Genomic DNA, 22321 nt, shown 5'->3' with positions numbered 1-22321 from the left:
TTGGTTTCACAGATTGAAGAATGCATGGTCTGCTCCGATAAGAAATCTTCGGTTTTATTCAAACCTTGCGGGCATATGTGCGCATGCGAGAGTTGCGCGCGAATCATGAAGAAGTGCGTCATGTGTCATGCGCAGATCGAGCTTATAGTGCCCTTGAAAGTCTGCAGCGGTGGATTGGGGACCATATCTGAAGTCAAGGCTGACGTTGAAGAACCGGTGAAGCCCCAACAGCCTGCCCCCAGTGCCGATATTCTTCCGCCTCAGCCCCAAGGACCCATTATGAATAACGGTGGCAGGGATACTACTAGTAACAACGATATTCAGAAGTTGCAGCAGCAGTTGCAGGATATTAAGGAGCAGGTATGCAAAAACTGTCAAGTAACTTTTATCTAGTATAGGTACTAGTAGTAGACTGCTTTGTATACTAGTATGTTAGTTTTGATGGTTGTAGTGGCAAATTTTTTTTTCGAAGGTGCCCTTCGCCTTTGGCATCTTTCCTGTTTTTCGTCAGTATTTTATCTATTAACCTTCTAGATGATGATCTAACAGCTTTCATCGCTCATAGTTTGTACGCCATAATCCTATTTTATGTCTTTGTCTTCTTTTTTTTTGTTCAGGGTAGAAACAGATAATTGTATTTGATGATTAAGGTTCATATTTGTCGCCTGTCAGAAACTGTTAATTTTTATCTGTTAAAATACTGAATCCTTACTGGTCAAAGTATTATTGCCTATAAGAATGAACTGTTTTCAACATACTGTCATGACGAAGATTTCATGAAAGAGAGAGATGGCCAAGTTTGATAACTATCATTTGTGATCTGTCAAAACTCGTATGTTGACAGCCTCTCTCCAAGGCAAATAAAGAATCTTTTAACTACAGTCGTTTTTTTATCGATCTCTCTCTCTTTCCGTATCTAAAGTAAAAAGAAATAACTGGCAAACCTTGTCAGTATTTGAATAAACAGGAACTTCTTTGACCTCCTTATCATTAAAACCGTCTCATTTCCCCATTTACTTTAGGAAACAGTTGGAACTACAACTGTCGGGAAGTTCTTGAACTAATCATTTCTCAAGGAAATTTTAAGGAGATAAAATGTACTCATAGGCTTCTCCTACCTAATACTACTTAAATCACCTTCATATCTGCAATAGGAGTAGAGTTACAGTCAATTTTGTTACGAGACAATCAAAATTGCAACTGTCGGGTCCAATTTCGCGAATTTCTCAATAAAATATCTATGACATAATATGTACTCATAGGCTTTTCCTATTTAGCACTGTCTAAATCACTAAATCTGTTTCAAGATATGTTATGTGTTTTTTTGTTCATGAAACTTTATTTTTTTCAGGAACAGTCTTTAACTTCCAAGGTAGATTACTCAATTACTCAATTTTTTAACAGCAAAAACGCCTAAATAAGTGTCTAAGGATTTTATTTGAAGAAGCTGCATTCCAATTGTCAAATCTCTGATTTTTCTTAGTTTTAGAGATATGAGCATTTCTTTAGAAGCATTTTTTCAACTTGCAAGGCAGACCTCTACTCAAGCTCTATTTCTTAATACTGGAAGATTGGAGCTCTTTCATAATAAACGTTATTCTTAAGATTAGGAGAAAACACCTATTGGGTTTAAATCAGTAGTATTACCTGGCCATTGAATAGTGTCAAGTCAATCGGTTCATAGAGTTTATCGGTATTACGTGTTCAATAATCTGACTGAGGTATAGTGCATGTCGTCTCCAGGAAAGATTTTGATATTGACAAAATTGAGGATTTTCTAGTAATCTAAACCAAATGGCATTAAAATATTAATTTCTCATTCATGTGCCTCATACCTCTTTGTTATAATCTCTCTACAAAAAATCTAAAAAATCATAATTTAAGGTCTTCTTATCTTATCTTAATATTTACAACAAATCCATAAGAACCATGGTATGTTGTTATACTTTTTCATATTGAAAATATGCTTGCTTATGCAGTCTAAATTATTGCCAATGTTTCGACACTGGTTAAGGTCATCATGGGGGCTAAAGGAAAATACCTATACATGTATATTTAGTCCAAGAAGACTGTACTTTATCTTTAGGACTAATTAAAATCAGATTTCTCAATTTTTTTTAAATTGAGAATCAATTCTTGAATATGATACTGATAATATTTAAAAAATATTTGAGAGGAATATTACAACAAATTTTTTGAAATTTGAGTAAATTAATTTTCAGAATAGAGAGATGAGAGAGAATTGTGTCGTCAAATGAATACAGTATATTCTACGGATTTCTAAAGTGTACTCCTTAACTCTTTGCCTCGAGATGGACCTACAAAATAATTGTATTAATTTCAATTTACTGATAAATACAAGGTGGCCATTTTATTGCAGCCTAAGGTATAGGCTCAGAATAATTGGTTTCTCAGATTCTATAGTTTCCAGTGAAGTTTATTTTTTAATTTGATATATACGGAGATACAATATATACTGGGGTGCTTACATAGAAACCGGTCATTATTACATCTTCTTTCTATACAATTTCAATATCCAGCTTCCCCATAGACTAGAGTTGAAATACAACTCCATTTAACAATAATTTTTAGCTATTAAACAGTTTTCTTAATAAAACTAAGTGTTTCTCCTTTAAAATTAAATTAATTATCCTAAACGTAAACTCCCTTTTGAAACGCGTTATAATTAAACAACCTCTTTTCAGACCATGTGCCCAGTATGCCTCGACAGACTGAAAAACATGATCTTCCTATGCGGACACGGACTATGCCAGATGTGCGGCGATCAAATGGCGGAATGCCCGATTTGTAGAAAGGCTGTAGAAAAACGTATCCTGTTGTATTGAGACGAAATATGCTTCTTAGAATACATTTTTACAGTGCGTTTTGGAATTAATTGTTTAGGAGCAACATTACTATATTATAATAATTTTTTTAAAGAATAATTAGATATTCTAGCTTCCCACACGCACTGTATAAAATCAGGTAGGTATATTTTATTTGTTTATTAATATTTTACACTATTTATCAAAGCAGTAAAGTTATGTAATAGGTTTAGGTTATGGAAAGCATGTTACTGACGATACAATGACAATTTATAGACCGAAATTTGTTGAAGCGAGTTGTAAGCATTTGTGGCGTATAAGTCAGTACATCTGTAAGGTCTGTTTTGAATGACAGTGATTTAAAAAAAACCTGATAAGACCAATATTAGGCTACAAAAGGGGCCTATTTAACTTTATTCTCGATAGGGTTCATGTCGGGCAAATTTCCTGGCCAGTCGAGAATATCTACTTTTTTTTTAAGCTAAACATGTTGTAATTCTTTGTGCACTATTTCGTTTCTTGAACCATTTTTCCCCAGAGAGAGCATGGAAACTTTCTAATATTTTCGGCATTCATTGTACCTTCGACAACATAAAGGCCCTCCGGTCCCAAAAACCGAAGGAGTATGTTTAACGGTCAGCACAATGTAGTCTGGTTTATATTTATCGTATGATCTTCGCTGAACGAACTGTTATTTGTAGACTAATACTTTTTGTCCGAAAAACACACCTCTCGAATATCATAGAATTTAGACTTAAATCTAATATCTACGTCCAATAAGACTCTCTTTTGCTAATCTCCGGCCTAGACCAAGGTCTACTTTTTGTTTTATAAGTTGTACAGAACTTAAAAAAATTCCCACAATTCGGCAGCTGTTACTAGCGACAAATCAGACACTTTTCCCATTCTGAAGTGATTTTCACATAACACGAATTTAAAATACAGTGCATTTTTTTTATCTCGGGTCATAGGGTTTTACGTGTAATATTTTCAACCCCATGTCAGAACCTGTTCTATTTAATCGATAGGATTGAAACTTGGAACAAGTGAAGTTTAAGTTAACAGACTTTAAAAAATCCCATTATTTTGCAAACAAATTTACGAGAAAACTTTTTAAAATACGTTTTTCTGATGAAAAAGTTTGCTTTTTCTGTACCTCGTAACCTTCATTTTCTTACACTTCAAAGCAGGTAGACAAATATCTGACAGTGACACAAAATAATTTCCTCAAAATCTCAAAAATATATTTTCAAAAATTAACAATAAACAAATGAAACCTTTCAAATAAATTGTTCAAAGTGACCTCCAAATTGAGCCAAACAAAAGCCCGGACAGTTGTAGAAATGTCGTAACATTTAGGAGCTGCCGGGGAGTAATGGTACGCGAAGCCTCGATAATTCTATTACGAAGATCTTCGATATTTTTGGGTCTGCCTCTAACAATATCAAACACTTTCGATGATAGATAGCCCCAATAAAAGTTATCTAAAGGCGAAAGTTTGGGGCTTCGCGCCGGCCATTTAGATGGCCCAAAACGTCCAATCCAGCGTCCTGGGAACGTGGCATTCAAAAACAGTCGCTGCACTATGAGCGGGGGCTCCATCATGTTTAAAAATTATCCTGCCATTTTGAACAGCGTTTCCTAATGCGGGAATGACCTGCACCTGAAGTAGTTCTAAATATTTTGCAGTATTCAGGCTACCCTCTATGAAAAATGGTCCAATTATTCGATCTCCAAGAATTCCTGCCCACACGTTAAGTTTCTGTCTTGTTTGGGTATGCGTTTCCTGGATGACGTGAGGATTTTCTCGCGCCCATATTCGAGTATTTTGTTTGTTGACTGTACCATTTGTACAGAAAGTACTTTCGTCTGAAAATAGTATTTTGTTTGTAATTGTGGGGTCGTTGTTAATTCGTTCCATCCACTGTTCACAAAACTGCATTCTAAGAAAATAATCATTAGGCAAGAGTTCTTGAACATTTCTCGAACACTACTCCTACTTTTTCCGGTAACTTCAGCAAACTGAGTAAGACTGTTTGTTGGATTTTCTTCAATGTCCAAGCATACCTCCATTTTAAATTCTTCGTCTACTACAGTTTCGGTTCTTTTTCGTTTTAAGTGAGAACTGGAGATGCATCCAATCGTAATAAATTTTTCAAGAAATCGTTGTACAGTTGATCTAGACGGGACGGGGCGGTTAGGATAAGACACGGCAAAATTATCTACCACTTCTTGCGCCGACATTCCTCTAATGTAGTTTGAAACCATCTCAATACGTTCCTCCGTAGTGTAAATCGACATTTTAAATGAGTTTTTGAACAATTTCAATGGAGCAATTTAAAAATTATTTTGTGTCACTGTCAGATATTTGTCTACCTGCTTTGAAGTGTAAAGGTAATGAAGGTTACGAGGTGCAGAAAAAGCAAACTTTTTCATCAGAAAAACGTATTTTACCGTTTATTTTGCGAGGAACCTATTCCTCGCAAATTTTTTTGCAAAATAATGGGATTTTTTAAAGTCTGTTAACTTAAACTTCACTTGTTCCAAGTTTCAATCCTATCGATTAAATAGAACAGGTTCTAACATGGGGTTGAAAATATTACACGTAAAACCCTATGACCCGAGTTAAAAAAAAAATGCACTGTATATAATTTGACATGTTGTTTTGACAACAATACACTTACCTGAAAATTTATTTAATTGAAATAGTTCAACTTCTTCAAACGTAACGTAAAATTGGAATAGCACTGTCAAACTGAAACTGTTTTCTTATGGTATGGTAGGTACCACCAACAAAATGTTCATAATAACAATAAGAAACAGGAAAATAGGAGATTTGCAGCATGGAACTAATAATATGGTAATCTAATGTCGACCTAAAACACTCTCACAACAAAGTTCAACAGGGTCAACAATTGTTGCTTTATCGTCAGAAATACGTTTCTTTATTAACATTACGGTAGTCGATAAAAGTAATGATTTGTTGTTCACATTTTGACGGATTAGGGCACTAAGAAAAACCCGAAGAAGCTGTATTTTATGACTAATTATAAGAATAATGCAACTATTGGACAATATATTATAGGTACTTACTATAAGTTCTAACATCCTAGGATCACATTTTCCAAGAAAACGTTTTAACAAAAGGTTGACCCCAAGGTCATTTCAAGATCAAATGATTTTTGAACGAGTATTGGTATTTTTTTATTCCTGAACCATGAAGGGCATTTTTCATTTATCTCAGTACTAGAATTATACGTATCAACTTAATGAACAATTTATTTACCTAAAATTTAATAAATAAATTACGAACACATGTTTTGCCCTTCATAATTGCGGAAATGATCTCCTAGGGTTACTTCCAGTTTAAAATTTTCCGCTCTTTTTAATTCCAGAATTAACATAAGCGGTTCTTTTCTTTTCAACAAAAGTTGACTTTGAAATGACGTAGGGCTCAAGAACAAGGTCACTAAATTTTTAACCCTCTAAAGGGCCAATTTTTATTTTATGAAAAAAAATCATAGGCGGGTAAATTCATAACATAAAAATGAATTCGAGGCTTAAAAAAAGTTTATCACAAGCCTTTAAAGCTTTGGGGATGAAAAAACCTCCCCCAGTCTTAAGGCAGACCTGCCGACTAAAGTCAGGGTAAAAAAAGCGAAATTAAACTTGAAATGTATATTTTGTGCCTCAATACAAAAAAATAAGATTAGTGTAACGCTTTATTGTGTATGAAACTCTTAAAAACACTTTTTAGTTGAGGAAAGGCACAAATTTAAATTGCATTTAGTGCAAAAGAACTGAGTTTCAGCTTTACATCCTTTGTTTTTACACATCCTTTTACCGGATCTATCCAAAAGGTCGGGCATGTGGTTCAAACCATCAAATCGGATATCTGGCTCGGGGATATATGTCTTAGATTTTTTTGCAGGTTGCATTTCTTCCTGCTTCGAAGCAGATGAAGGCCTGCCAGGATGTTTTCTGACAGCAGCTACTTGTGCTCGAAACACTGGTAAAGGCGGCGATTCTTTATGAATCCGTTTGTGTAGCAGATATGCGTTGACCATAGCCATGTCAATAAAATGATAAAATAGACGCAATGTCCACTTGCTAGTCTTTAGGCGAATATGGTACCTTCCAAGTAATCCATCCATTAGATAAACTCCGCCCATGTGATAATTATATTCACGTATGATGGCGGGGCATTCAATTTGCACGTACTTTTTTGCAGACCGATCATATCTTGTTGCCTTTGATGGTTGTTTATCTTGGAGAGCACTTTTAAAGGATAGTACCCCGACGTATGTAGAAGCCAAACGCACATTTTTGTTGTCCTTCCACAATACAGTTGTCAAATCTACACCGTGCGCATTTCCCACATACTCAACAGAAAATCCCTTATCTGCTGTAGCAAGCTGTTTATCTTTTTCACTAGGCAATTTACAATTAGGAATACGACCAGAACGAATTGTCCCCAAGGAATAAATGCCTCGGCTTCTAAGATAAATAAGTAGTGGCAGTGTCGTATAAAAATTGCCAAAATATAAAATATGATTGACAAAGTCAGGTATTGTTTGAGATAGCCGGACGACAACATTTGCTGCTGCTACCAGATTAGGCGTATTGGGCAAAATAACATTGCTCCCTGCGCCAGTAAAGATTTCGAAGGCGTAAGAATAACCATTGCTGTCACATAGAACAAATAGTTTGAACCCCCATTTATGGGGCTTTGCCGGCATGTATTGTCGCAATGAACTGCGTTTCATTTTAGTCGCGCACATTTGCTCATCTACGCATAAACGAGGTAATTTTGGAACTGTTTGAAATAGTTCATTTAAATGTTTCACTATCGGTTGGACTTTATATAATGGATCAAATCCAGGTTGATCCCGTTTTTTTTTCTTTTGATTTATCGTTGAAGTGAAGATACTTTTAAAACTACTTTTAAACTTTACTACGTTTGAAAATGTGTTGCAGAGTAGTTCTGTCCTGATCGTTGGAGACTTCAACATGTCAATGGTAAGTTGGCGTACAATTATTAATGAATCGTTCTTTGAGTCAGTCCAACCTGGGAACAAGTTTTCGGAAGTTCTTGACATGTTTTCTTATCTTGAATTTAAACAATATAATTTTTTGAAAAATTATAAAAGTAAAATACTAGATTTAGTTCTTTGTAATAGAGGCTTAGTAAGTAATCTACAACAATCTCTTAGCTGTTTAGTTAAAGAAAATGCTAACCATAAAGCAATTGAATTTGCTTGGTCAGTTTCTTGCATGAGACCTCTCCGAGCCTCAAATAATAAAATATATAACTTTAAAAAAGCTAATTTCGATAACATAAATCAATCCTTATCAGAAATCAATTGGAGTCAATGTTTAACGGGCGCTCACGTAGATGTCCTGGTGGACCAGTTTTATCACAAAATAGAACTAATTATAGAAAAATTAGTTCCGGTGCGTAGAGTTAAAGGCAACTTTCCTATCTATTTTCGTTTCGAAACAATCGCAGTAATAAAAGAAAAAATCAAACTCCATAAAAAATATAAAATATACAGTGATCGAGCTTCATACGATCGATTTTGTGAGCTTAGAACCCTATCTAAACAAATGATAAAAAATGACTATAAAGAGTATATAAATAGCATAGAATCGAACATTTTGGAAAATACAAAGAAATTTTGGGGTTTTGTTGGCAATAAGAGAAAAAACAATGTGTCTATTCCACACGCCGTAAAATTAGGTAATATTTCTGCAAAAGGTGGCAGGGATGTAAGCAATTTGTTTGCTCAATCTTTTAAGAGTTTTTATAATACATCAAATCCAGCTGTTTTTAATAAAAGTAATATTAAAATATATGAAATTTCAGAAAATAAAATCCTTGAGATATGTAAAAATTTAGATGTAAATAAAAGTCCTGGGCCAGATAATATTCCACCTATCTTGGCAAGGAACTGCGCAAATAGCTTGGTCAAGCCACTAGGCATTATATTCAATAAGTCGTTAAGATCAGGAGTTTTTCCTCAAAAATGGAAATTAAGCGAAATTTCACCAATTTTTAAAAATGGTGATAGGGGAGACGTGACAAACTATCGGCCCATTAGCAAGTTATGCATTTTTGGCAAAATCCTGGAAAAAATTATGTACGACACAATTTTTCCGAGTGTAAAACATAGAATTATTCAAGAACAGCATGGTTTTTACCCTAAAAGATCTCTTGAAACAAATCTACTATGCTTTTCAGAATTTGTCACTAGAACAATAGATAACAAAGGTCAAGTGGATGTGATATATACCGACTTCAGTAAAGCATTCGACAAAATTGATCCTGAAATATTAATACAAAGGCTTGAAGAAGTCGATGTTGATCCTGTAATAATTAGATTATCCTGTTCCTATAATACAGGTAGAAAAAGTAGAGTAACTATTGATGGCCATAAATCCGAGTGGTTTGACATAACATCAGGTGTACCGCAAGGCAGTCACCTGGGTCCGTTGTTTTTTATAATATATATAAATTCAATAAAAAAATGTTTTAAACACTGTAAAATATTACTTTTTGCAGATGATTTGAAAATCTACTTAAAAATCGAGACCATGGATGACTGCCTCAAAATCCAACAAGACCTTTTGCGCCTTGAACAATACTGTCAGAAAAATCGTCTCTTTCTAAATTCTGCAAAGTGCTTTTGTATTTCTTTTACAAAAAATATTACCAAAATAATATCGCCTTACTCTATAAATAGCAGTAATCTGAAACGAGTTGTACAGATTAGAGATCTGGGAGTAATCCTGGATGAAAAATGGACTTTTAAATCTCACATTGAGCGAGTGGTATGCGAGTCCAATAAGATGGCTGGTTTCATAAAAAGAAATTCAACGGATTTTAAAAACCCAAATTCAATTATCTCCTTATATAATGCTTTTGTCCTCGGTAAACTTTCTTTTGCCTCAGTAATATGGAATCCGAAGTACAATGTAGACATTACGCGCCTAGAGCGGGTACAAAATAGGTTTCTAAAATATCTAGGATTTAAGACCAATATGCCAATATACAACCATAATTATACCATTATACGAGCCAAATTTAAATTTTTAACTCTTGAATACAGAAGAAATATCACAGATCTTTTTACGCTTTATAAAATAGTAAATTGTCACGTCGATTTACATTATCTTCTATCTCACATTAATATACGGATACCAAGGCAAAATGCAAGAAACCGAGACTTGTTTGCAGCTGATTTTTATCGAACCAACGTAGGACCGAACTTTCCACTTTCTAGAATTCAAAATGTTTTTAATTTTTACAACAATTTTCTGAATTCGGATATTTTTGGAACGCCGATAGGATCCTACAAACGCCAATTAAAAACCTACTTTTTAAAAAAGATAGAATAATTTTATTTTTGTTTATTTAATTCAGAACTTGTAACAGTTTACGCTCTATTTAATCTCATTAGTGTATTCATCTAAATTTCCCTTTTCTTTTTGATTGTATCGTATTGACACGTAACATGTAAATTTAAGACAATGTTTGGTAAACCTATCATAAGTTTGTTATATATACACAGTGGATGCTTTTTTGGTACTTGTGTACTATTCGCAACCTGAACTTGTAATAAATAAATAAATACTTACGAATCATAAAGAATCGTTTGGATGTCATTGCCGTACGAACTGGTTCAAATGAATAACGACCCCAGTATTCTGTCGCATTTGGATAACGATATATCGACATAAATATCAAGATGCCAATGTACTTCCGGATCTCAGCAGCATTGGTAACAAATGTTGTCTTGATGTCGTACTGTCGAGCATATAAATTTGTTTGTTCTGCAATATTTTCAAGAAACTTTTGTGTAAAAAAAATAGGCGAAGCATTGATGTGGAGTTTTTAAATCCTGAAAGTGTAGTGGAAGCTCTGTGCTTCCACGGAATACCACTTCATTTTTATGCAACTGCAAATGCTGTTTACGCCAAATTATTTCTTTGCATTCTTTTGACTGTGCTAAAAGTGCACTTGGGTTTCCCGTAAACCCACCTGTGTTAGGCTCTGAAACATCAGCCCCATCTTCAAATTCTGGCAGAGGAGAACGTGGTCGTTTTTGCTGTCGTTGAAATGAAGTAGATGGTTCACCTGAAGTCAACGGGGATAAAACTCTTGCAACAACAGACATTTTTTGTGATTCAGTTGAATAATTCCCTGATGTCGATGGCTGTGAGGTATCAGGTGTTTCAATATCTAATGTCAACAATTGGTCGTCAGGCGTAGAAGATTTAGAAGTTAAATCGTTGCATTGATTTATTTCATCTTCAAGACAAAAATCTGGGTCAGCAAGACTATCATCATCGTCAAAATCGTCTTCCAGTCCATCTTCAATATCGGTGTCAGGTCCTATATCTACATTGTCCAAAAGTTCAAACATTTCGTCCGAAGTCACTTGAGATAAGTCATATAATTCAGGCTCTCGGGGATCCTTCCCGGGCTGCCCTTCCTTGTTTGATGTCATATCTAACCACAAAAAACAAAAATAGTAAGAAAATAAATATTTCGTATGAATGAGATAATTTTCACACAAACCGGTCGATCCGCCTTTAGGCAGGTTGAGGTTATGAGTGATTTATAGCAAAAACACATGAACTACTTTTTTTTTTCAACGCATAACTAAGAAATATAACATACATAAACTCACCTGTACATTTTTTGGCTTGAACAGATCGCCACATGTATTTATTTTATAGCACAGAAAATATCATTTATAGCGAAATAGTTATTCTGTAAATTTACTAAGGCGGCACATACGCGACTGACTCTACTGAAAAAACACGGGAACCAATAGCCGTTCTAAGTACGTCAGACACGAAACAAATTCCACCCCAAAGGCGGGATTGCCGCTATGTGGCCCTAAAATTTTAAATGCATCTCTAAATGAGATTTTGATAAAGCCTGCCTTAAGGCGGGTCTGCTGGCTAGAGGGTTAAGTCGGAACTGAACAACTGTTTTCTAAAACGTTTTCTTGGAAAATGCCATCCTAAGAAATTACTGGGGGGTGCCGTTACTTTTGTTACAGACCCCATATATTAGAAGCTACAACAAAATTGAGAAACGTGTTAAGAGATCGCTGTCGTCATAATAAATGTTAGTTATTAACGTAGATACGTAATTTGTTTAATTGTTAATATCAGCTACTAATGTTCTTTTTTAGATACGTATATGTGTTTAGGATAAGATATATTTTAACTATATAGTTAGGCTAAGCTTTAGGTAATAAAAAGACAACATTTTCGTAACAGAAAATTGTAATAAGAAAAATAAATCAGTTTTTTTTTTAATAAAAATTACAGATCTTTCCATTATTAACTACCTAAAAGAAATATTTTCTTATTTTTAGCAAACAAACCGAAACAGTTAACTTCGTAATTCATCTTACCCAAAAACAACTTAATAAAATTCCAATTAAAAGTTATCAATGAATTTCTTTAGAAGGAACATTTTAATGTTCATTGACACCTTTTACTTCTGCTCCGTTTAACGTTACAACTTCTTGCGTCTGGTTTGCTTCTTCAATTTTTACGTCAATAGTTTTACTATTGTCCTTTGAAGAATCAGAAACGGAAACCGTTTTATCTTCATATATATTCTCTGATTCTGAATTTTCTACATTTTCAATTTGCGGAATTTGATCCTTTTGGTCATTTGGTATGTTAGAAGTGTTCAAATTATAACTTTTAAGGCTGTTTTCTTCTATATCGGTCCTCTCTAAGGATTCATCACCTTGGCCCTTCTGTGTTTCTTCGTTTTCTTCTTTAGATTTGTCGTTATTTTGGCAAATATCAGGTTTGGAGGCATTCTCATCTAAAATTTAAAAAAAAAACGCAGGATATACGAGCCCTAACAACTATATGTTGGAACAAGCAGTTATTTTGAAATAAAATGCCCATTTAGCGAAAATATTTTATTAATTTTTTTTTTAATCATAAATATGGAATGAACAAGCTTTTCTATAATGTTTAATATTGTTTTTATAATTTATTTATATATTTTAAGTTATTTAGTATTTAATTACTTGGTAAATAATTGAAAAATGCTGACAACTAAATATTGGAACAAGTGAGTTTTAAAAAAGGAAAATACAAATTAGTAAGGCGTAACGTCGCCCTTAGCTTGAATAACAGCCTGAACTCTATGAGGCATTGTACCATTCACAAAATTCAGGAAATGATATGTTATGTGATATGATAGTGAAACTATCCCATATTTCCTGTAGTTTAGCACGTAGTCGTGGCAAAGTACGCTGCGGACTATTTCTTAGGCGTTGCTTCATTTTGTGCCAAAGTGTTTCGATTGGATTGAGATCCGGGCTGCTAGAGGGGTGTGACAAAACTTTTATATTATGTTCCCCCATCCATTTTTTGGTAGATTTAGCAGTATGACATGAGGCACCGTCCTGTTGAAAGATAAAATCTCCAGATGGATATAAATTTGCTGCACTTGGTAAAAGCGAATGTTCGAGAATGTTTTGATATTTTTTTTTTGCCATCAATAAAGTGTAACGTTCCTAACCCTTTAGCTGACATACAACCCCACACCATGATGCCCTGTGGAAACTTTACAGTCCTTTTAAGACACTCCTTATGGAATGCTTCTGTTTTGTCCCGAATCACACGCTTTCGATAATCTCCTTTTCTTGCTCCAATTTTCTTTGGTCCACGAGAGTTTTGATTTGGCCCAAATGTAACGATTCCCTTTTTGAGTCTCCGTTAACAATGGTTTTTCTTTGGCGTAGGCGAAAAAATGAGAAAAATGAAAAGAATATAACACAGAACAGCCTATTAAACATATACCTTATAAAAACTAAGACCGCTCTTGTGGATATATTTGCGGCAGCATTCTCTGGAAACATTTATCCCACTTTCTCTATTCCACCTTGCAGTTACTTCTCGTAGAGTATTTCTTCTTCCCGACTTACAAATTTTAATCAAGTTCCTTACATTTCTTTGAGAAACAACTTTTGGACGTCATGAACTTTTGCCGCGAACACCAATACTGGCAGTTTCGCCATATTTTTTAATTATATTAAATATAGTAGTTGTTGCAACATTTAATCCACTGGTGATTTCTCGCATTGTTTTCCCTTTATGGTACTGCCGGATAATAATTTCTCGCACTTTTAGATCAGTAGGTTTTCCACGAGCCATTATTGTATTTTACTCGTAATAAAAATGACAGTAATTGATTACACTGCACAACAAATCGAAGGTTATTTTATGTTGACTGAAATATTTTTACTGTTGTTTACTAATTCGAGGCATCTGATTTCGAATCTGTCGTCAGTTTTACTCTCTAACAGCTCGAGTTGTTTAGATATAGCTACGTTCTTCTCATTTATCTTTATTTTTGGTTTTTTATCTATTATAGTCGCGTTTTAGATAAATGATTGTAATTTTCATCATGACTTCGCTAAGAAGGGTCTGCATTAACGATCCGAATTGTTTTTGTTATATTTGTGGTGAATATGTTTTTCAAAAATTTCGATTGAATATGTCAGACTTTGTGAAACGAGCGTATTTAGAGTGTTTTGGTTTTCCTTTGGAAACAGATAACAAGTGCTGGGTGCCCAATATTGTGTGCAAAATTTGTGTTGAAGAATTACGTTTATGGGCCACTAAGAAGAGACTCTCTTTTAAATTCCAATCCCCAATGATTTGGCGTGAACCTTTAAATCATCACGATGACTGCTATTTTTGCGTTGTTAATATAAAAGGAATCAACAAGACGAACCGCTCCAAATGGATTTACCCCACATCAACATCAGCTGTGAGGCCTGTAAGGAGCTCAAAAGATACATCTTTACCATTACCATCTACATCTACAGAAAGTTCTGATGAATTGAATGAACTGAGTAGCATGAGCGATGACGAGTTTGTTCCAGAAAATCTCTTTGAACCAAAAACATTCGATCAAAGTGCACTTGATGATTTAATTAGAGACCTTGGACTATCCAAAACTTCGTCTGAATTATTGGCCTCCAGATTAAAAGAGAGAAATCTTTTAACTAAAGAAACTAAAGTTTCTTATTACCGCACTCGAGAAAAAGACTTACTTCCCTTTTTCGCTGAGGAGGATAATTTTGTATTTTGTACTAATATTTCTGGTTTAATGACTGCCATGGGCTTGCAGAAATATGAACCAATCGATTGGCGTTTATTTATTGACTCGTCAAAACGGAGTTTGAAGTGTGTACTATTGCACAACGGAAATAAACTAGGCTCCATACCAATAGCACATTCAACTAAAGTTAAGGAAGAATACCCCACAATAGCACTGGTCATGAACAAAATCAAATATAACAATCATAAATGGGTGATTTGCGTTGATCTTAAGATGGTGAACTTCCTTTTAGGACAACAAGGAGGCTACACTAAATATCCTTGTTTTATGTGTTTATGGGATAGTAGAGCAAAATCAGAACATTGGTCAAAAAAAGAATGGCCCTCTAGGGAAGCACTACTTCCAGGTAGTCTTAATGTTATAAATGAACCTCTAGTGCCACAAGATCGTAGCATATTGCCACCCCTGCACATTAAACTAGGTTTAATGAAGCAATATGTTAAGGCATTAAATAAAGATGGTGAATGTTTCAAATATATTTCAAGGAAATTTCCAAGTCTAAGTTCAGAAAAACTCAAGGCAGGTATATTTGATGGTCCACAAATTCGCAAGTTGGTAAACGATCCTAATTTCACCAGCTCAATGTCAGAAATTGAGAAGAATGCATGGGATTCCTTTGTTTGGGTTATCCAAAATTTCTTAGGTAATAGGAAGGGTGATGATTACATTGCGCACGTCTAAGAGATGTTGTCACACTTCCAGCGACTTGGATGTAACATGAGCATCAAAGTGCACTTCCTACGCAGCCATTTACACCATTTTCCTGAAAATCTCGGTGACATGAGTGAAGAACAGGGTGAACGATTCCACCAAGATCTTCGAACCATGGAGGAACGATTTCAGGGTCGCTGGGATGCACATATGTTGGCCGATTTTTGCTGGAGTATTCAGAGTAGCAGTTCATTCAAAACTAGTAGAAAATCATATAAAAGAAAATTCCTGAGTGTATAGTTCTTGTAATTAAAAATGTTTGTACGTTGAGTGTATTTTTAATTCCCAAAAAATACTCCCTCCTTTTAACTCAAAAACTAGAGCTGACACATATAAACTGATGACATTATTTAATATCAGCATTAAAAATAAGCCTAGAATCATAAAAATATTCCATGCAACATACATGCTGTTGGGCGGTGATTATTAATGGTCAAGTGACGCATCAAAATTTTTATTGTTGACGGCGCACTACTTACTTTTGTTTATTCAAAACCATCTTCGCGTCATGCTAATAAAACTGGAAAAATTTGCGCAAAAGCAACCCATGTTCCAACATTTAGTTGTCAACATTTTTTGATTATCAAACAATTAAATAAATATTATTTAACATCAACATTTTATTAAACCTTAAAAATAATTCTCTAAAACATAAAAAATGTTATTATTAATTTATTTAAAAAAAAAATAATAATTAAAAGAATTACGGTAAACTGGAATTTTATTCGTAAAATGACTACTTGTTCCAATATATAGTTGTTAGGGCTCGTAAGTATATTTGTCCAATATCCTAAAAGTTGGGATATCAATGGTAAGCAGTGAAAATTGCCGTTGTAATAATAACATTTGTTTAATGTGAGAAAAGAACAGTAAGGGATAATTGAATTTATTCTATTTACAGTCTATTAATATTGCAGCAAATAATTTAGCGTCTTCAATGTATTTTAAGACAATACAAAGAAAATATTTGGAACCCAAAAAATGCGGATTATATCTAAAAAATAGTCAGGAAACAGGTAAGTTGAAAACGTTCTTTGAATTAGTTTAACCCAATAGTAAAAGTTTAAAAATTACTTTTAATAAATAAATGCCCTGCGCGGATCTCTGAGACCCAATACTGAGATTAAATTATTATTATATCGAATTAAACTACTATTTCAATTAAGTATTACTCACATCTACGGGAAACGGATGAAAAAACTATGTATAGGAATGCTTACAAAATTTGGTAACATAGGAAGGTTATGATCAGGATTTTCGTCTTTGAAAGAAAGAAAGAAAATGTGCTATATTACGTAAGACAATAAAATCTTGTGTACAAGTATCCTAAAAACAAAAAAATTCCAAATTCACTTTAAATTTCAAACAAACATAACATCTAAAACACTTTACCATAAAATTTACACACATTACCAAAATTAATCATAACGAAACAGATTGAGAAAAAAAAGCATCTTTTTGATAAATTTGATTAAAAAATAAGTAAAGCTGTCAATAAAACAGAATTTACAGGAAGTAAATTAAATTATTTAATAGGAAACAAAACTAAAACACTAAAATGATGTCAGAGCATAAGTTAGAAGGTATCATTAAAAAAATCGTCAAGGCTATAATATGCCCTGGATAATAAAAGTGATTTTAATTCTTTTTTGAATTTCTTAACTTCTAAAATTTGTCTGATACATAGAGGAACATGGTTGTAATTTTTTTTGCTAAGGTATATAAGTAAGTTCTTGGTGAGGGAGGATGTAGGGATTGGTAAGGGAAAATCGTTAACCTCACCATTGCCTCACATAGGCTGCGTTTAAGACTAAGATTAAGAATATCTCTATTACTATATAAGAGTTTTAAAGCTACAAACGATTTTTGAACATTTTTTTTAACATACTCCCTGAATCTCAACTTATTGTCCATCACAATGCCCAAATTTTTGGCAGTTTCAACAACCGAAAGCTTAGAGCCCTCCAGATGAACATTTATTACACTTTTAACATTTATAATTTTATTTGTATTTCCAAAAACCATAAAACAAGACTTTGAGGAATTTAATTTTAAATTATGTTTTTTAGATAATTGATTTATTATATTTAAGTCATTGCTTATACCAATTCTCCGCTTCTTTAAGATTATCAGGTTTGAAAGTTGTATATATCTGCGTATCATCAGCAAACCTTGCACCTTACAAACTTTTAAGGACTTAAGAATGTCTGCTGTATATACAAGGAAAAGCCGAGGTCCCAGGACAGAACCCTGGGGCACTCCAGACAAAATGTGAGCCTGATTAGAATAAGAATTATTTGTAAATATTGTCTGAAATCTATTATTCAAATAAGACTCAATTAACTGTATAGACTCCATTGAAAAGCCATAATATTTAAGCTTAGCGCTAGTAAAAGGGCATGATTTATTGTATCGAACGCCTTGGAGAAATCTAAAAGCACCAGAACAGCAATCTGTTGCTTATCAATAGCGTCCATTATATCATCCAGTACGTTTAGTAGAGCTACAGAGGTATCAAAGTTCTCCCTAAAGCCACATTGCGTAGCCGGAATAATGTCATTATCAATAAAATAACAAACCATCTGATGGTAAAGAACCTTTTCAAATATTTTTGAAAGTACTGGAAGTATACTTATAACGCGCAAGTCGTTATAATTTTCTGGGCTAGCAACTTTTGATAAAGGTTTACCAATCGAAATTTTCTATTGATCGGGGAAATAGTGAGCTTCTATACAACAATTTATTATGAGTGGCATATGTACTTATCAATAAAGGGGCTACAATACCTTAACATTTTTGGTGAAATCTGATCCACACCAGTCGCATTAGACTTAATACTATTTAAAATTCTACTTACATCTTCAACAATTGCAAGATTAAGTGTGAAATGCAGGCTATTATCAAATACACCATTATTATAACACTGAATTTGTTCATCACAATTCGCAAAATTTGTAAGAAATTGAGAAAACTGTCTGATCCAAATCAAGATGTTAATTTGATTTGGATTAGACAGGTGTTCCGGAATATTGGTATTATTTTTATTTCTACAAATGTTAAACTTTTTTAATGACGACCAAAGCTGACGTTTATTTTTTTCGTTACACAACAGATTTAGGTGCTTCTTTTTTTCTCTTCTAATTGTAGCCAGAGTATGATTTCTCAGAAATTTATAATTTTCCCAATCTTGTATATCCCTTGTTGCCTTGAATTTCCTTAATGCCTCATTGCGTTGTTTTTGGAAAAGAAGTACCTCAGACGTTAGCCAAGGAGCTTTAGATTTAGTAATTCTTGCTTTTTTAAAAGGAGCATGTTTATTAAAAAGTGTTTGAATTAAATTATTAAAAATTACTAGCTTACTATCGATATTATTTTGATATAAAATGCTATCCCATGGTAGTAAATATAAATCCTGCAAAAAAGGTTGATTATTAAAATTTTTAAAGCACCTGTACTCAATAAGTTTAGGAACTATGGGTACCCTGTTTAAATTTAGCTCACAGAAAACCATGTTGTGATCTGAGATGCGCAATTCTGTCTGCGCAAATGACCCCTTTATTATGTATCAGAGACACATTAGACACAAAGGATAGCATAAGCATAGAATAATAAGCATTTGTTTCATGTGAGAAAAGAATAGTAAAGGATAATTTATTCTATTTACAGTTTATTAATATTGCAGCAAACGATTAGACGACAAAGACAATAAAAAAATAGCATGAAAAGTAAAATATTTGAAATCCAAAAAATGCAGATTATACCTAAAAAATAGTCAGGAAAAAGGTAAGTTAAAAATTAGTTTGCAATTTAGGTTTAACCCAATAGTTTGTTTTTATGTTTATAAATTATTTTTAATAAATGCCTTGCGTGGATCTCTAAGACCCATTGCTGAGATTAAATTATTATATTGAATTAAAGTACTATTAGAATTAAGTATTACTCACATCTATGGGAAACGGATGAAAAAACTATGTATAGCAATGCTTAAAAAATTTGGTAACATAGGAAGGTTATGATCAGGATTTTCGTCTTTGTAAGTAGTTCCTCAGTTATTTACGAGGACACGATCGTATCTGGTTTTACAGACTAAGTGGCCAGCTAGGTCTCCAGGTCTAACCCCATTAAGACTTTTTTATGAAGATACTTATGTAATATAAAAATTTTCAAGAATTAAAAAAACAAGTAAATTAATGCAATTACAAGTGAGATGCGTTTAGTTTTAGTTTATTTTAAAACATAGGTCAAGACTCGTATTCGCATTAACTGTAAAGAGAATTTCGTCCTGTACCCTCCTAACAACTGGCGTTTTTAGATGAATTAAAAAGATTTCGAGATATTTAAGAAATGATTCCTCTGAACTTACTTTCGGTCCTAACTGTTTTAAAAGCGTCGAGCCTAAATGTAACGGCCTTTTGCAGTTCCTGGTTATCACACAATTTGGCCAACCTTTTGGCTAATTCCAACACTTGTACGTTCGATCTTCGGTAGAGCACGGTGGCAGCTTCTTCGTAATTGCCCAGTGAGATGTAGCTAAAAAATGAGTTTTTGATCTAATTGATTTCTAATATTCATTTATACATGTACATAGTACATGATAGATGATGGTCTATAAATATGAATAAATATAAAGATTGTTTTCTTATAATAAATGTACCTAATTACTTTACTGGAGCAAGAATAGGCTAAGATCCATAAAGTGAAAAACTTGTTTGTAGTTCTTAACTTTCTTGAATGAAATATATTATTATATGCTAATTTATAAAATTATGTAATATAATCCTAAACAGAAAAAGAAATTACTTTTAATATTATTCCGGTGATGTTTTATTAAATACTTTAGTCCTATATAAGATTGACCATTTGTTTTAGACATCCTCGGGAGAACAGTCCACACAGAGAAAATCCCACTTTTGTCCATGTTTTTGTTAATTTAAATTGAAATAAAATAAAATCTGTTAAATATTTCTAAAAAATCCTACGATAGGCTTTATTTATTGTTTTGCGAAAGTTTTAGTGTAAAAACTACGCAAATTGGTAAAAAATTATGTAAGATACACCGGAACTGTTTTAAAAAACTGCGTTTCAAGAACGCTCTTTAATGTTCGGCACAAGTTTTTTTAATACATCGTGTACCCTTACTATCATTCTACAATTCCAGGCCCGTACAAAAAACACCATTTAGAAACTTATTTAAAATTATTATACCAATTTATTATTAAGAAAAGATTGCGTATCGTACACATTAGATTAACAAATCATTACATATTGAATTTGTTTTCACTTTTCTACTCTTTATACAAATTCTTACAGTTCTTATGAGAAATTAATAATCTCTCATTAGTTCCGTATTTGTTGATCTACAATATTCCAGCACTTCAAATATTCAGCTTTTTTTAACAGTATTTTGTATATTTAAGAAATAATTTTCAAAGACTTCCAATTGTCTCAAAAACCTATTATCTCTACTTTTTTAGGAAAATTCCATCTCGCATTTCTTGATTCAATTTATCTCCATATAATATCAAATTCCAATAGAACAGTTCTGTTGCAGACATTTCCCGATGGGAATGTTACTTTCAATAATATATAAAAGATATATTTGGAAAAAGTCCATTCTGACAGTGTTCCTATTTTAATTTACTTCTAATTTAGTACTTTTCTTAATTCGCGGAGTATAAGCGAACATTTAAGCAACAAATAAAGAAAACTATTTTTTTTCATAAATTTTTTTAACTATCAAGAGCCATTTAATGCGCTTTAAGAAATTGACATTTAATAGAATTGATTTGTCTTGAAGTGAGGTCGCAATTTAAAGGAAGCAAAAGAGAAAAAATTAATCCCTGAGAATAAACGAAGAGATTTCTCGTTGAAATAATATAGCCCGCAATGACGTGTTTATGCTCCTATTTAATTGGCTATAAAGTCTTAATAGAAATCTTATATGGACAATTACTAGAAGGAATGTCATATTTTTTATGCATTTGAACGAATTATGATGTTTCTGTAATTTGGATCAATTATTCTTAAACACGGTTGCTGTATAAAAGGTTTTTTTTAAATATGATGCTGATTCCCAAAGAATGTCAATTACGGAACAGGTGAAAGGAAGTCTCACGTTTTAAGCTACTTTATCTTTAATTTCCTAATGATTTGAGATTTTTTACTTGAACCCTGACAAATTATAAACATTACATGAAAAAATTGGGATGTTTAATAAACCCGTTTTACCTTTTATCCTATTGAATTTACGTTACATACATTAATAATTTTCTTACCAAGCTGCCGCTAACTCAAAACACCCCACTAGAACGTTATTCTTGGCCCACTGTCTCATCACGTCTATGACAATAGGACTCTCTCCACCGAATCGTCCTTTAGCCAACAAGTAAGCTTCCCTATACAAATGATGATCGCAAAGCACCTTGACAGCTTCCTCAACCTGGTGACATGCCAACTGGTACATGACTATCTCCATTGGGTCTGCCTCAGGCTCCTCTAGAAGCTGAGAGACATACGTTTCGCATGCGCTTTGCCAGAGTCTGTTAAGTGTGAAATAAGTTAGAAGACTTTAACTATGATAACAATATTATTAAGTTTTAATTGAGATGAGTAG

General features: G+C 33.3%; 2 protein-coding genes across 4 annotated transcripts in view; one reads left to right on the top strand and one right to left on the bottom strand.

Annotated features, from left to right (window-relative positions):
* The window catches only part of LOC126745834 (E3 ubiquitin-protein ligase MIB1), a 760932-nt gene extending 750275 nt beyond the window's left edge, over positions 1-10657 (top strand). Inside the window, exons 13-14 of the mRNA XM_050453854.1 lie at positions 13-360; positions 2706-10657. Coding sequence (XP_050309811.1) covers positions 13-360; positions 2706-2846 — 489 coding nt within the window. The 3' untranslated portion in view covers positions 2847-10657. The remainder of the gene's footprint in view (positions 1-12; positions 361-2705) is intronic.
* A 1450-nt stretch (positions 10658-12107) lies between these two features.
* The window catches only part of LOC126745832 (gem-associated protein 5-like), a 36107-nt gene continuing 25893 nt past the window's right edge, over positions 12108-22321 (bottom strand). For all 3 annotated transcript variants that reach the window (XM_050453852.1, XM_050453851.1, XM_050453853.1), the window contains exons 16-18: positions 21984-22247; positions 20072-20238; positions 12108-12681 (exon numbers count right to left, since the gene is read on the bottom strand). In XM_050453852.1, coding sequence (XP_050309809.1) covers positions 12320-12681; positions 20072-20238; positions 21984-22247 — 793 coding nt within the window. In that variant the 3' untranslated portion in view covers positions 12108-12319. The remainder of the gene's footprint in view (positions 12682-20071; positions 20239-21983; positions 22248-22321) is intronic.

This window comes from Anthonomus grandis, chromosome 16 (genome assembly GCF_022605725.1).
Source record: "Anthonomus grandis grandis chromosome 16, icAntGran1.3, whole genome shotgun sequence".
Taxonomy (NCBI): domain Eukaryota; kingdom Metazoa; phylum Arthropoda; class Insecta; order Coleoptera; family Curculionidae; genus Anthonomus; species Anthonomus grandis.
Note: the sequence above shows the minus strand (reverse complement) of the source record. Positions and strands in the feature narration are given on the sequence as shown.